The sequence below is a fragment of the Aspergillus ruber genome (genome assembly GCF_000600275.1).
Source record: "Aspergillus ruber CBS 135680 unplaced genomic scaffold scaffold00032, whole genome shotgun sequence".
In the NCBI taxonomy this organism is placed as follows: domain Eukaryota; kingdom Fungi; phylum Ascomycota; class Eurotiomycetes; order Eurotiales; family Aspergillaceae; genus Aspergillus; species Aspergillus ruber.
Genome location: NW_024467328.1, coordinates 226,086 through 239,656, shown reverse-complemented (window position 1 = coordinate 239,656; position 13,571 = coordinate 226,086). Strand labels below are relative to the sequence as shown.

General features: G+C 49.0%; 10 protein-coding genes across 10 annotated transcripts; 6 read left to right on the top strand and 4 right to left on the bottom strand.

Moving 5' to 3' along the window:
• The first annotated feature begins 98 nt into the window (after window positions 1-98).
• Window positions 99-1,096, top strand: EURHEDRAFT_416216 (mitochondrial 54S ribosomal protein uL14m). The gene is made up of 5 exons (XM_040782895.1): window positions 99-152; window positions 227-311; window positions 370-594; window positions 643-943; window positions 1,006-1,096. Exons 1-4 carry the CDS (start codon window positions 138-140, stop codon window positions 711-713), a joined length of 396 nt encoding a protein of 131 aa, XP_040635419.1. The 5' UTR covers window positions 99-137; the 3' UTR covers window positions 714-943; window positions 1,006-1,096.
• EURHEDRAFT_416215 (DNA-directed RNA polymerase II core subunit RPB9) lies at window positions 1,006-1,711 on the bottom strand. Its single transcript, XM_040782894.1, has 2 exons — window positions 1,533-1,711; window positions 1,006-1,453 (listed from the first exon to the last, which is right to left on the bottom strand). The coding sequence occupies exons 1-2, from the start codon at window positions 1,607-1,609 to the stop codon at window positions 1,171-1,173; spliced, it is 360 nt and encodes a 119-aa protein (XP_040635418.1). The 5' UTR covers window positions 1,610-1,711; the 3' UTR covers window positions 1,006-1,170.
• A 212-nt stretch (window positions 1,712-1,923) lies between these two features.
• Window positions 1,924-2,919, top strand: pin1 (peptidylprolyl isomerase ESS1). The gene is made up of 4 exons (XM_040782893.1): window positions 1,924-1,985; window positions 2,054-2,454; window positions 2,508-2,624; window positions 2,704-2,919. The coding sequence occupies exons 1-4, from the start codon at window positions 1,983-1,985 to the stop codon at window positions 2,711-2,713; spliced, it is 531 nt and encodes a 176-aa protein (XP_040635417.1). The 5' UTR covers window positions 1,924-1,982; the 3' UTR covers window positions 2,714-2,919.
• A 160-nt stretch (window positions 2,920-3,079) lies between these two features.
• EURHEDRAFT_389393 (uncharacterized protein) lies at window positions 3,080-3,817 on the top strand (the record flags this gene model as incomplete). Its single annotated transcript, XM_040779779.1, has 1 exon — window positions 3,080-3,817. The coding sequence occupies one exon, from the start codon at window positions 3,080-3,082 to the stop codon at window positions 3,815-3,817; it is 738 nt and encodes a 245-aa protein (XP_040635416.1).
• A 709-nt stretch (window positions 3,818-4,526) lies between these two features.
• EURHEDRAFT_526108 (uncharacterized protein) lies at window positions 4,527-4,978 on the top strand (the record flags this gene model as incomplete). Its single annotated transcript, XM_040786974.1, has 1 exon — window positions 4,527-4,978. One exon carries the CDS (start codon window positions 4,527-4,529, stop codon window positions 4,965-4,967), a length of 441 nt encoding a protein of 146 aa, XP_040635415.1. The 3' UTR covers window positions 4,968-4,978.
• Window positions 4,979-4,992: 14 nt separating this feature from the next.
• EURHEDRAFT_526107 (uncharacterized protein) lies at window positions 4,993-8,082 on the bottom strand. Its single transcript, XM_040786973.1, has 4 exons — window positions 7,630-8,082; window positions 5,444-7,567; window positions 5,210-5,379; window positions 4,993-5,149 (listed from the first exon to the last, which is right to left on the bottom strand). Exons 1-4 carry the CDS (start codon window positions 7,924-7,926, stop codon window positions 5,092-5,094), a joined length of 2,649 nt encoding a protein of 882 aa, XP_040635414.1. The 5' UTR covers window positions 7,927-8,082; the 3' UTR covers window positions 4,993-5,091.
• A 134-nt stretch (window positions 8,083-8,216) lies between these two features.
• On the top strand, window positions 8,217-8,996 carry EURHEDRAFT_518248 (nuclear cap-binding protein subunit CBC2; the record flags this gene model as incomplete). Its single annotated transcript, XM_040786651.1, has 5 exons — window positions 8,217-8,282; window positions 8,344-8,435; window positions 8,489-8,533; window positions 8,604-8,795; window positions 8,864-8,996. 5 exons carry the CDS (start codon window positions 8,217-8,219, stop codon window positions 8,994-8,996), a joined length of 528 nt encoding a protein of 175 aa, XP_040635413.1.
• Window positions 8,997-9,164: 168 nt separating this feature from the next.
• Window positions 9,165-10,011, bottom strand: EURHEDRAFT_464393 (pyridoxal 5'-phosphate synthase glutaminase subunit PdxT; the record flags this gene model as incomplete). The annotated part of the gene is made up of 2 exons (XM_040784954.1): window positions 9,165-9,696; window positions 9,773-10,011. 2 exons carry the CDS (start codon window positions 10,009-10,011, stop codon window positions 9,165-9,167), a joined length of 771 nt encoding a protein of 256 aa, XP_040635412.1.
• Window positions 10,012-10,171: 160 nt separating this feature from the next.
• EURHEDRAFT_236841 (4'-phosphopantetheinyl transferase family protein) lies at window positions 10,172-11,846 on the top strand. The gene has a single exon (XM_040778050.1). The coding sequence runs from the start codon at window positions 10,331-10,333 to the stop codon at window positions 11,363-11,365; it is 1,035 nt and encodes a 344-aa protein (XP_040635411.1). The 5' UTR covers window positions 10,172-10,330; the 3' UTR covers window positions 11,366-11,846.
• Window positions 11,847-12,339: 493 nt separating this feature from the next.
• EURHEDRAFT_464381 (1-acylglycerol-3-phosphate O-acyltransferase SLC1) lies at window positions 12,340-13,268 on the bottom strand (the record flags this gene model as incomplete). Its single annotated transcript, XM_040784952.1, has 2 exons — window positions 12,340-12,506; window positions 12,557-13,268. 2 exons carry the CDS (start codon window positions 13,266-13,268, stop codon window positions 12,340-12,342), a joined length of 879 nt encoding a protein of 292 aa, XP_040635410.1.
• Between the last annotated feature and the right edge of the window lie 303 nt (window positions 13,269-13,571).

Genomic DNA, 13,571 nt, shown 5'->3' with positions numbered 1-13,571 from the left:
AAACAGTGCGGCTAATGCGCCCGGCCGAAGTCGGGACTCGGCGAAACCTTCCGCCCGGAGGAACTGGAATCTTTTGTGAGGTTGGCTCCGAGGGTTCTCTTCCAGTGAGAGCGGTTTAACCCAGTTATGCAAACAAGATGATTCAACTAAAGGTGGGTGCTGATACCGGAGATACTGGGAACAGGGACTGCGAGGTAGTCAGGATGCTAATGGTGGTGATTTGCAGACGATGTTAAATTGCATCGACAACTCCGGTGCCGCAGTTGTCGAGTGCGTGAACGTCTTGAAGAAGAAGCGGCCCGCAACAGTTGGTGAGGACTCTTCGCCTTATCGCTATGATGTCCATGTCTAATATGTTCTTATAACTAGGTGATCGGATCGTGGTTGTCGTACAGAAGCAGCGAAACTTCGGCCCCGAGAGCGCAACGAGCAGTGGTATCGCGAACAAGGTCCGTCGAGGAGACATCCGGCACGCTGTGGTTGTTCGCGCAGCAAAGCAGATGCAGCGACCTGATGGATCGATTCTGAAGTTTGACGATAACGCCTGTGTCTTGATCAACAAGTCGGGTGATCCGATTGGCACCAGAATGAACGGTCAGTACTCGTCCACCGGTTATCTATGATTATACTGATGCAGTGCAGGTGTCGTGGCTACGGAATTACGAGGAAAGCAATGGTCGAAGATCCTGTCGTTGGCGCCCCTGCATGTGTAACATATACCAATGAAAAGCGTGTCGTGTTTAATATATGTCCACTTTATGTACCAATAGAATCAGAAATCTAACAAATCAACCCCATTTCACCCCCATTTCACCAAGACAAATATCCCAAACTCCGAACCATGCATATAGGATTATAAAAGGGTATCGTAAAAAGGCCGCGACGGCGAAAAAAGAAATCACATAAAGACGTTGGCGCAAGCGCAGCAGACGTAGTAGAGTTTCTGATTAATGATTAGACTGAGGGATCAATAAAAAAAAAAGAGAGCGAGAAGAAGAAACATACCATTCCCGTTTCAGCAGATCGCTGCTGAGACTGGAAAAACACCGCTTCGGTCTCACCGCAGTTCGGACAGAGCTTGTTGGATCGTGGAAGCTGGGAAGAGTAAACACCATGTTAGCCACGGGAGTTTCAAAATCTTCCATGACAACGACCCCAGGATTATTTTTCTCAGTAGAAATCACTGTACTCTTCCTCTGAGGATGCTTCATCCGGGAGCATCCCACACACAAAGCAAGTGATCTCCTCCCCACAGTGGGTACAGAAATCAGGGAGACAAACCGTCGGATCAGATCCCACATCCTGAGTCACGCCCGCAGTGTCTCCCACTTGACTGTTCAGCCTGTGTTGATAGACGCAATACGAGGAAGCCGGCTCTCCGACGTGGCATGTTCGGCACGTAAACATCAGGCGGTTGTTGACACGATCTTCTTTCGGATAGAGCAAGTTAGAGCTAATAAATATAAACCAGTTAGCTATCTATTATAGAAAGACAGCGCGAAAATAATCGAAGGAGAAGGGGATGTGCTTACCATTCGCGACAGAAACGGAAATGAATCTGATCGCTCTTGTTGTCGCCACTGGCGGAAGGAGACGGACTAGCGGACATGGTGGTGAAAGTATTCGAGGCGAATCGCTGGATATATAATGAACTAGAGAATTGTAGCGTTGAAGAAGGACCGAAAGCAAGGTATGTAGAGTCAACAGTCTTTAGGCGGCGAAGAAAAGAAGTCAGAAGAAGCGACTTGGCACTATTCCTGATCTGGAATGCACGGACGCAGCCTTATATGTTTGTTTCATTTGCTAGGTTTGTCTCATTTGCAGCCCCTCCCCCGCAGTTTGTTTTTGTTCCTTGCTCGAAAGAAGGCCAGTTCTATACCAAGACTCTGCAGCTACTTGTTCTCTGTTGCTAAAGGCTATTCCAGAGCTCAAACTGCTCCTTGTATTCTATACGTTCCATATCTCCGATATCAAATTTCACAATGGTCTGTTTATTTGCCTGGATCATCCTTTCGCAGAGAGCTCGAGAACTGACGTCGGTGTCTCTTTATAGGTCGAGACTGGTCTTCCAACAGGATGGGAAGTTCGTCACTCGAACTCCAAGAACCTCCCATACTACTTCAACCCCGCGACCAAGGAATCCCGCTGGGAACCGCCATCGGACACCGATACCGAAAAGCTCAAGATGTACATGGCACTCCATCACAGCGCCTCGGGAGGTCGTGTTGAGGGCTCCGGCCAGGGCGATGGCAAGATTCGTTGCAGCCATCTTCTCGTGAAGCACAGAGACAGCAGACGCCCGAGCAGCTGGAGGGAGGCAGAGATCACCCGGTCGAAGGAGGAAGCCCTCGAGAGACTCGACGGGTTTTACCAGCGCATCCAGGCTGGTGAGGATCTGGGAGACTTAGCGGTGTCTGAGTCTGATTGCAGCAGTTCCAGGAAGAAGGGAGATCTGTACGTATTCATCCTGGAGCTTACATTGTTGGCCAGAGGCTAATACTGCCAAGGGGTTTCTTCGGGCGCAGCGAGATGCAGAAGGAATTCGAGGATGCAGCCTTTGCTCTACAACCCGGACAGGTCAGTGGTATTGTCGACACGGCCTCGGGGGTTCACCTCATTCAACGGTATGTCTTTATATGTCACGAGTTCTGTGGGGGTGGCGTGGGATGTGAAAAGAAATAAATACTGACTGACTCGATGCAGCCACTCGTGATTCATTTAGAAGGATAATGTCTTGTCTTTAGTTGCATTAGAGCATTAATGAATATCTTAAATATCTTTGTTCTATCGTTTCAGCTTCCCCATGGGGCTATTTTTGCGTTGACTTGAGATACAACAAACTTAAAAAGGTCAACCCCAACTTATTTTCTTTCTAGATCTGGTTTAATGAAATAGTCCTTTTCACTATCCTTATGATCCATTGGTGATGTATGTCAAGCCTTCTTTCAGTGAAGCCTGTCTAGGCACAGGCAGCATTCACAGCATTTCTATCCTCTCACCATGCAATCCTTTCTTTCATCTCTCAACTTCACTGTTGGCTCTCAATCGATCACAGAACTGCTTATTCCGATTTATTACCATGACTCTATTCCACCCCTCTGTAACCAAGTTCATCTCAGCTTTCACCAAAATCGAAATGCCACAGACTGAGCTCTACCTCTTCGACAAGGACTGTCTAGTCCTCCCTCTTGCCCTAAAACAATCTCTTCCCTCAGATATCATCCAGGCCTTCAACAATGCCCGCTGGGCGGCCTCCCACGCCTTGCAATACATCAAAGTCGTCGAGAGAAACCACAACAAGCGATTCAACGCCATGTGTCCCCTCAACAACCCCGAGCAAGCTCTCAACCACATCAGCTCCGTCTCACGGCTCATGGCCCGTCGCACCCGAAACAACAACAACATCGCCAACTTCGACCCGACCCTAGCTCCCGCCGCCAAACTCGACCCTTCTACCATAAAACTCACTGTCGACCAACGCACCTACGACGAGTACGCGCAAAAGTACGTCGAGCTCCTCGAAGGATTTCTCGAAAATCCCTACAGACTTTGGTTGGAAGCAAAGGCTGAAGTTGAATCACGCGTTGCCAATGCCAACTTCGACGAAATGCAGTACAGTTACTGGTATCGCTTTTGGGATTTGACTTTTCTCGTCGAGATGCAGAAATGGGAGGGCCGTTTACAGGGACTTATTTTGCCGTCGTGGGAGGAAGTGATGGATGATTTGCGAAGACTTGTTGTAGAGTGTGTTGAGTCGCCTCATGCTGTACTTAAGGATATCTACGATCGGTCTGGGATTCTTTGGAAGGAGAAGTGATCTTGTTTACTGTGGACTGATCTGGAATTTCCTTCTTTCTCTTTTTTTCTTTTGAGAAGAGAGGGTTTTGTGTGTGCCATCTCTCCCTTGAATTGTTCTCACATTCCCCCATGCATGTGTGCGCTTGTCTTATTCCTCCCAGATTGTGACTGAAATCTATCATTTGGAAATTCCTCCAAATGTATCCTGGCGTTGCTTCTTTTTACTACGGGTTTCAAGTTTATATTTACTCAATCAATTTCCTTTACTGCTTTCACAATAATCCAAATAACCGACTGCAGCCTTGATTGTAAGGGCAATATCTATATCACATCATAACAAAATGACTGCCTACATAGATATGCATATTAGGTCTAACCCAGTAACTCCTGATAAGGTTTAGCGGCGCCTGTCACTTTTTGGGGAAGGGGCACGTGATATGACAACCCTACGGTGGTTCCCTTGTATTGTCTTAGGCTATGCTCTAGCAAAGATGTAAGATAATGGAGTTCCATTAGGTGAGCTCAGACACTGCAGGTAATTTCGTGGAGTTTATTATTTTGCCTCTTGTTGAATGATTCTTTGTTAGAAGCAAGGCAGGACATATATTTTCTCAGTGTACCAGACCATGGTGATTTATTCTCATAATAATCCAAGCTATCTACTTAAAACAATAATACATCTACTGTTCGACTTGTACCAATCTCTACATTCAAGAAGAACAAAAAGAATGTGCCACTACTGGACCACCAAATACACCCTCTGCGGCTGCATCTGCGACGACATATACCAGCTCTGCCCCTACCGCGAGTACTGCTCCGGCGCTGTGCTCACGCAGACCGAATACGAAGAGGATATGTGCTGGCAGTGTCGCGATGATGAGAATGAACGGATTAGATTGGTTGAGTTGGTGAGGGAGATGGAGGATTCGGCGGCAGAGGTATTGGCGGACACAGGTTTGCCAGTGGAATCTGACGGAGAGGGAGAGCGGGAAAAGAACGCTGAGAAGGGCGCTGAGGGACAAAACGAGAATAGTGGTGGAGAGGGTAAAGGCAAACGTATCCGTCGTCCAAAGTTGGTTACTTGCGATGTTTCTAGGGCTTGTGATCCGGAGGTTATCAAGAGAGGGCATGAGCGTGTCAGACGGGCTTGCTTTGACGAAATGAAGTGACGGAGTTTGCCTACGGGGGAATAATGGCAGTATAGAAGAATACATGTTATTTTATTACCTCGGAACATCACGTAAATTTGAATGCTGGATCATACGTCTCAATATCAGATTAAATTGCCAAAACCTAGACGCTCGTATTCAATCGTTCCAAACGCGCAGTGATCGACTCGATGACTGCAGATCTAAGTGACAAAACCGTCAGTAAATGGAGCAAGCAAACAAATGAAGTAAAGGGAACGTACTCTCGTTCAACCATCTTCATCGCATCAGCGATCTTTGCGCGCTGTAATCTCTGTGGGACCCTTGGCTGGGAGGCAGGCGGAGATGCTGGACTGCCAGGCTCAGTCGGTGAGGGTGCCTTGGCTACGATTCGTTTGCTATCAGCAACGAGATCGGTCGCAAGGTCCATGACCTATCCGACGTTAGTATTGTAATCATATCATGGATGGTTGGATTCGACCAAATGAAGAACTTACATCTTCCAGTCGTTCGTTCAGGTTGCGTTCCTTGCTTTCATCTTCCGGCTTGGCTTCCTCAACCAAACCCGACAAGGCTTGAACCTCCGAGACCCAAGACCTCTCTTTCTCACTTAATGGCCGACCGCCAGATCTCAAGACCTTGCTTCGCAGAGCCTCGTATCTTCCAATGAGCTGGTCTTGCCTATCTTTGGCGGCCTGGAGCCTTTCATCAAGAGCCTCGCCGCTCTTAGTGCCTTCTTTGCGCTGACCATCCTCGCCAATCTCACTGGACACTCCCTTGATGCGTTCAGATACATCGCAGAGCTGCTTTAGTTGATCTTGCATCTCCCCTTGCAGTCGCTCGCAGCGACGGAACAGATCGGAGGCCGCTCGTTCGAGGGAATTCGTGTGAGCAGACAAAATCCGGTGAGCGGCAGCAACCAAATCGAGCGTTGCCGGTGATAAGCGCACTTGCTCCTTAAGCGAGTGCCGTTGACGATGCGGGACGTGCTTGTCAATGAACGAGTCCAGAGGCGCATCGGTGTACAGAACAGCAGGGACCTGATATGGCGGTCGTCGAGGAGGCAAGATAGGGGATCCAGGAGCTTGGACACCCAAGTCGAAGGGGCGCAGGTCCGCCACTGACGGGAAGGAGATTTCAGGAGAATCCAGCACAGCAGCATACGGGTGAGATGCATGGTTCGTGAGCAAGAGATATCCGAGATCGTAGTCGTAGTAGACCAAGGCAGATGCAAGATGTTCCGGCTGGCCCTTGACAACAGCCTCATCCCCGTCAATCTGAAGGATACGATTCCTAATTGAGATAGACCCTTCACAGAGAATTTGAAGGCGGAAACTGGAGCCAGCAGTATCCTCGGACTGCAGCTCCGCTTCGAGTCGTTGGGCCCAGGATGTGAGAGAAATAAACTGGACATCGCTTGGAGTTGTCACAAAGAAACTATATCTGGACTGGACATCTTTGGTAAAGGTGGGCCAGTTCGGAGACTGAGATCCCTCCCGGACAGTGTCCAGAGATTCTACTAGAACCAGGTCAGAAGGTTCGGAAAAAGGAGTACTGAAAGCATTTTTTTTGGCTTTTGGAAGCCACTGTCCTTCCACACCGTCCAATTCCAGACAAACGTGAATTCTACCACTCGCTGTCGACAGACAGATAACAGTGGCCGATAGTTTGTCTTCAGTACTGTCCTCCACTGCCAACTCCTCATCCTCTCCCTTCATGAGATCCTCCGTATCGATCTTGGAGGCAACAACGAGAAGATCACAAAGGTCCAAATCATCGAGTTCATCACCAGTGTCGATACGGAACGGTCCCTGCAACCTCGGAATGGCGCTGGGATTGGCAGGGCGTGCGAAAATCTCGGATTCAGCAATATTTTCTGGGTCGGACATGATGGGCAAAGGCTCTTGATTATCAATTTCTGTCAGCCAGTCGTACTGCTGCCGACAGGCCGTCAACTGCTCCTCAAATTCCACCGGATCGTCCTCCAAGGCGGCCAATTTCGGAACAATTGAAGATGAAAGTGAAGGAATCGTAGTCGACGGTGCCCGCCATCTTGAGGGAAGCAAAGGACAGAGAGCATATAGATCGCCCGGTTTCATTGCAACCCACAGGGTCATTGGTGCCCAGGCATTTTCCCTTTCGCTTCCAGTGCCACCGAAGCAAGCGGATGCGACCTCCATATCGACATCATCAGCAGAGAATCCCTTACTCTTCCCAAACCCAGAGGGCGTGAAATCTTGGTCAGAAGATGTCCCATCCACCAGCTTCCGCAAATCGATAGCCAATGTAGGGCGGTCGAACGACCAGTGGTTGTTCCGATCTAGTTCCCAGACCCGAATCGCCGCGTCCGCGGTCACAGTCACGATGCAGCTTCCCAAGTTGCTGTGTAGGCCAAGCGGGTGCCATAGTGCGGAAACCACCGGGGATTCTGGGATAACGTGTGTCGTAGGACCAAGCTGGTAGGTCTTCACGCGAATGGGAGAATCATCGGTACCGGACAAATGCGACGAATCGGGGAGGACGGAGATATGAACGGTATGATCGGTTACAATCGCTAGGAAGGCGCCGTTTGGAGAGGGAATCAGTTGTCGGATTTGCGCATAGACAGGCACAGTCAAGACCTAGTTATGCCCACCAGCAGTCAGCATACAAGTGTTATTGCTCTATGAAATTCCCTTCGTACCCTGTAATACACACTGGAAGTACCATCCTGAGATTCTGCAGCCAGCCCTTTCTTCGCCTTCGAATGCTGCTGCCACCATTCATCCTTCAACCTGGTGAGGCTCGACCAGCGGATCTGATTGTCCACCACCGTAAACACTTCATTTCCTCTCTTCGCAAGTGTCCTCTTAGGGCCATTATACTCGACTTTGCCCTGAGTGCTCAAAGCAGTGCCCTTTGCAGATGTACTAGAAAAGAGACTGGCACCTGGGGAAGGGCGAGATAGCCAGGGAGGAGTATAACTGACGACGTTCGGCATGATGACGGCGCCCAATGAAGGAAGGTTGAAAGAAAGAGAAATAAAGAGAGGGAAGAAGAACTTCTCAGACTATTCCCATCCTATTTCGTCACCGAGAAATGGCTAAATAAATAGACTAGTTAAAAAAAGCGTCCCTGGCGGGAATGCGAAGCAACGGAGGTCGGAGCTTGAGCAAAATTGGAGGATGCTCGCGCCAAGAGCCTCAATTTCCTCTTTAAGCTCCGGAGCTCCCTTTCACTTCCACCGCAGAGCTCAACGACAACAACCAACATCGAGCACATTGTCTGAAAATGAGCACACTAACGCACAACACGGTAGACCGGCTTGACCGGCCTAGTGCCTACTATATCTCAAAGGTACGGCATGCTTCTCTTCCAAACTGTCGTCAGACCACGGTTGACTCGGAATCCGATACAGAACAAGAGGCGCAAGTTTCAGGATGAACTCGAATCGCAAGAAGAGGCCCCCGATCCGCTAGCGAATGCGACCACTCTTTATGTGGGAAACCTGTATGGTTACAATTCCGGCTGTATGGTGATGGTTGTCTAACCGATGGTTCCAGTTCCTTTTACACGACAGAGGAGCAGATCCACGAACTTTTCTCAAAGTCAGTGCTCTACAGTCCTTTCCTATGCTATAACTATATGACTAGTACTAATGCGAAAGAAATGATGCAGGTGCGGTGAGGTCAAACGCCTTGTTATGGGACTCGATCGGTTCAACAAAACACCATGTGGCTTTTGCTTCGTTGAATACTACACGCACCAAGATGCCCTTGACTGCTTGAAATATGTCGGTGGCACAAAACTCGATGAGCGAATTATCCGGACGGATCTGGATCCTGGCTTCGAGGAAGGACGACAGTATGGGTATGTTAAATGGCACTTCTTCTGATTGGCATATGGAATAAGAGTTTTTTTGGTGCTGACAAACACAGTCGGGGCAAGTCTGGTGGCCAAGTTCGAGATGAATACCGTGAAGAATTTGATCCCGGCCGTGGTGGTTACGGTCGAGCCTACGCTGACGACCAGCGCAGACGGGAGGAGGAAGAATATGGAAAGGGTAAGTAATCTTGGCTTGGAATTGGATCTATTGGCGCATATACGGAGTTTGTACAAGGGCAATTTCTATAATCAAAAGTCAGAAATGAAAGGAAGACAAACAAGAAAATGTCTATTGAATACCTCCAGGCCATGCGAATACTGTACAGATGAATTTCACATAGGATGTCAGAAACTCTATGCTTTGTTTTTCACAGACTCCTCTACTTGGCGCAACCACCATGCATGTATCCTCGCGTCATCGGTCAATTCAGGGTGGAAGCTCGTTCCAAAAACGTTACCCTGTCGGACCGCAACAATATCTCCGGTGTCCTTGTCTGCATTGACTTTGCCTTCGTTGGCCAACCTAGCGGCCCTACCAGGAAGACTCGCCAATATTTCCACCTCGCGCACTATTGTCTCAACCGCCGCCGGTTTCGACGGTGCCACAATGGTCTCCTGTCCAGTTTGAGCACCCTCCTGGTTGAACATGACCTTCTCGACGACGGGGGCGCGGATGAAGACAGCGGGGAATGGAGTCTGCTCCGACTCCAAGAATGGCAAATCTAGTGGCGCTTGGAAACTCTCGGTTTGGCGGCCGAAATAGTTACGATTCACCCGGACATCCAGACCACCGATAAGCTCCTGGCCTCCTTTCTTCGTTCGGTTTGCAGACTCGGAGAGTAGAATCAGGCCGGCGCAGGTACCCCATGCGGGCTTGCGATTTACCCTGACAAGGGCAATGGTCAATATACTACCCATCAAAGGGAATCTGACAAGGCAAATCAAAGGGGAGGGGCGCATACTTGACAAATTCCCTCAGCGGCTCCAGTATGTTAGATCGCTCCGCGACAAGCGACATCGTCGTGCTCTCGCCTCCGGGCAAGATGAGCGCATCGCATTTCTCTAATTCCTGCGGGGTCCGCACCTCGATGAATTCCCATTGCGAGCCTGAGGAGAACCCAGCAGCAGCTTTTTTCAGCAAGTAAACATGTTCGACGAATGCGCCTTGCAAGGCGAGAACTCCAACGGTAATTCTGGTCATGATATACCTTCTCTGAGCCAATTCAAGTGGTTAGCCACTCCGTGCCGTTATTTATATAATGGCGGAGAAAGATCGGGCCGGCCTTATCAACACGTGTTGCCCCTCACTGATAAGAGATTGCTGTACAGCAAAACAGTCGCTGTCAGCAACATGCGTTACGGCCATTGCTGTGTATTTAGGCTGATACCTAGGGTTCATACGGTTCTTATAACCAAGCACAATATACAATAATTATAATTGAATCTTTCCGTGGACATACAACACTTTTCGCATCACCACCATCAATCGCATTTGATATCTCATCTCTACAAACGCGACGATGGCAGCCAAACATCACAATGACAGACCATCACTTGTCCGGTGGTACATCGACACTCGGTCACTGACATCAAGTACCTCCACCCTCCCACTCCTCGAAACCCTCCAACCACCGGACCAAGAAACAGTCAAGAAATACTACCAATTACCGGACAAACACATGTCCCTGGCATCCTATCTATTGAAATACTTCTTCATCCACAGAACCTGTCGCATCCCATGGGAAGAAATTCACATAAGCCGCACACCAGCACCGCACCGTCGGCCTTGTTTCGTCACTACTAAATCCTCCCACCAGGCCATTCCCAATGTTGAATTCAATGTTAGCCACCAGGCGTCTCTTGTCGCGCTTGCGGGAACTATCTATTCGCCATCGAATTCTTCATCCGAGGTGGTTTACACACAGCCGGTTCCTTCTGGGGCCCCTTTATCGTCCGTACCACAAGTCGGGATCGATATTACATGTGCAGATGAAAAACGAGGGAGCAGAGCGTCCAATCCTCCAACAACACATGACGCACTGGCTGAATTTGTCGACATTTTTGCTGAAGTCTTCTCCCCGCGTGAACTGAAGACAATGAAGAACGCACGCGGGCCAACATTACCACCTGGACCACAAAGGAATGCGGCAGAGGTCCAGTACGGCCTATGGATGTTTTACACATACTGGGCGTTGAAAGAAGCTTATATAAAGATGACAGGCGAGGCACTCCTGGCTCCCTGGCTGAGGGAGTTGGAATTTACTGATGTTATTGTTCCGCAAGCATCTGATGTGACGAAGCAATGGGGCCGGCCGTATACGGGGGTTAAGACATTGCTGCATGGGAAGCTGGTGGAGGATGTGCGGGTTGAGATTGTGGCATTTGGGAGGGAGTATCTCATTGCGACGGCTGTGAGAGGCGCGGGGATTGGAGCCGGGAGTCATGTGTTGGATGGTGTAGAGGGTGCTGACCCGTGGGAGTCTTTGGAGAGTGTTGACATTGATAAGGACATCACTGCATGTGCGACAGGCTTGTGTCATTGCTTAGAGCAATAGAGTGATTCCCTACGGCGCTATTTCTGTGTACAAGAATATTCGGCATTCTCACATGGTTTCAATTTTAGGCCACACGCGGTTTACTTGTTATAAATAATAAAAGGCCAAAGTTATTCTTATCCTTCGTTATAAAATAAAAACATTCCATCATCTGCGCATGGAGCCTCCCGGACTAGCCATAGTGCGCCTGATTGATACGTCCATGCTGGGGGCCGAAGAGCGGATTCGGTGTGTTATGCTCGGAGGTTTGAGCGGCGTCCTTAAGAGTTCCTGCATTTTGTTAGTTTAGGAAGGTTGGAGTAATTATAGAGCAGGTGAGGCCACCTGATGTAGTGGGAACAGAGGATGGATTGTCCTTGGTCATGACGCATAGCAGAAGGGTTATCAGATAAGATCGTACCTGTCAATCAGTGCTTCCCAAAGTACCATTATGGCATCATTTCAATAAGCTCCGTATAGGATGAGACCCAGAACGAGTCATCTCAATAGGCTCCGAACCAACAAGGCTGACAAAATGTACATTGAGTAGTAAAGCCGGGGTGTCGTTAAGCAATGACACATAGACTATACATTGCTCTAAACAGCTGCGAAGAACACGAATCTCTCAAACCAAACATAAACATCATTTCATCACTCAGTCTCGAGGAAAGTATGAATAAACAAAAGGTATCATGCTAAGTGACAGCAGCCGATGTAAAACAAGAAAAAGATACATTTTCCAACTCTCCAACTCCTTTTTTTTTTTTTTTTCTTTTCTTTTCTTTTCTTTTCTGCTCCTCTTGAGGATTTCCCTCGTTTCCATGCCATGCGAATGCTCCTGACTGATTTTCATCTCGGTCTCATTTCGGGCATATACTCAATTAATCGTCGTAAGTACGGTAAAATATTCGAGGCACCTTACGTCTGTTCGGCAGGAAGCACGAACAGTCTATGCAACAGTTGACAGACGAGAATAACCAACGTTGACGGGATAATTATATCTCAACAGCAGTAGATTTGCCGTTGACATGGGAGGCCTCAGCCCGTTCTCCCTCCTTTTCGGACATACCGAGGAGGGTCTTCAGCATCGACTCCTGGGTCGACTTGGTCAATTGATCGACATCTGCGGAAGTCAAACCAGCAGTGCTAATCGGAGGCAGGACTAGGCATTGTCAGTATATTCACACAGAGAACAGAAGAATGTAAACCTACCCTTAACCTTAATATCGCCAGAATTGAACCGCAAGTTCTTAGGCGACAAAACATGCGAGTAATTCTCCGCCACGACAGGAACAATCGGCACACCAGCCTTAACCGCAAGATGGAACGCGCCCTTCTTAAACGGCAACAACTCCGGCTTGTCCGAATAACTCCTAGTCCCCTCGGGGAAAATAAACACGCTCTGGCGGTGATCCCGCATCTCCTCCGCCGCACTGTCAAACGCTTTAACAGCCGTCTCCTTATTCGCCCGGTCAATAAATACAGTCCGTGACAACGCCATAAACCACCCCAGGATCGGAATCTTAGCCAGAGACTTCTTAGCCGTGACACTGCAGTATGGTGGGAACATGGCACCCAGCAGGAGCACGTCGAGTTCGGACTGGTGGTTTCCAATGAACACCGCTGGTCGGGTAGAGAGGTGCTCGACGCCTTCGATAATGTCGAATCGCACGCCAGTCGTTAACCGCATCACCCATTTGAAGCTGCGTGCTGTGGCCCATTGGGAGACTCGGCCGTAGCCTACCAGTCGCAGGACGATCGAGGCAACTACACCATAGCACGCGCACAGTAGAAGCGAGCCGTAAGCTGCGAGACACCGGGCGACAAATGCGGCCCGGGGGACTTTTGTGCCCAGAGCGAAGAGGGACGCTGTCAGGACGACGAACGAGCTGATCCCCGAGGCGATATAGGAAAAAATGGACATGGTCCGGTCTGAAGTGGGTTTCTCCCGGTGGTCGGTTCTCGAATGCGGAGGTGTTGAGGCTATACTAAGTAGATTTCAATGTCAACCACTCCAACCCAATACCATTGGTGGGAATAAATCTTTACTACCGAAGAGTATGGACCAGGGGTATTTATGCTGAAAGCCGGACCGGGAAGCGGTATGAATTTTGTGGTTTATGAAGTATTCTATTAGAAATTGCCATAAGAAGAGAGGAACAGTAAGGATAGCACAATGAGGGACAAAATTGAAGTCGACGAAGATCATCACTGTCGCTCTTTTCGG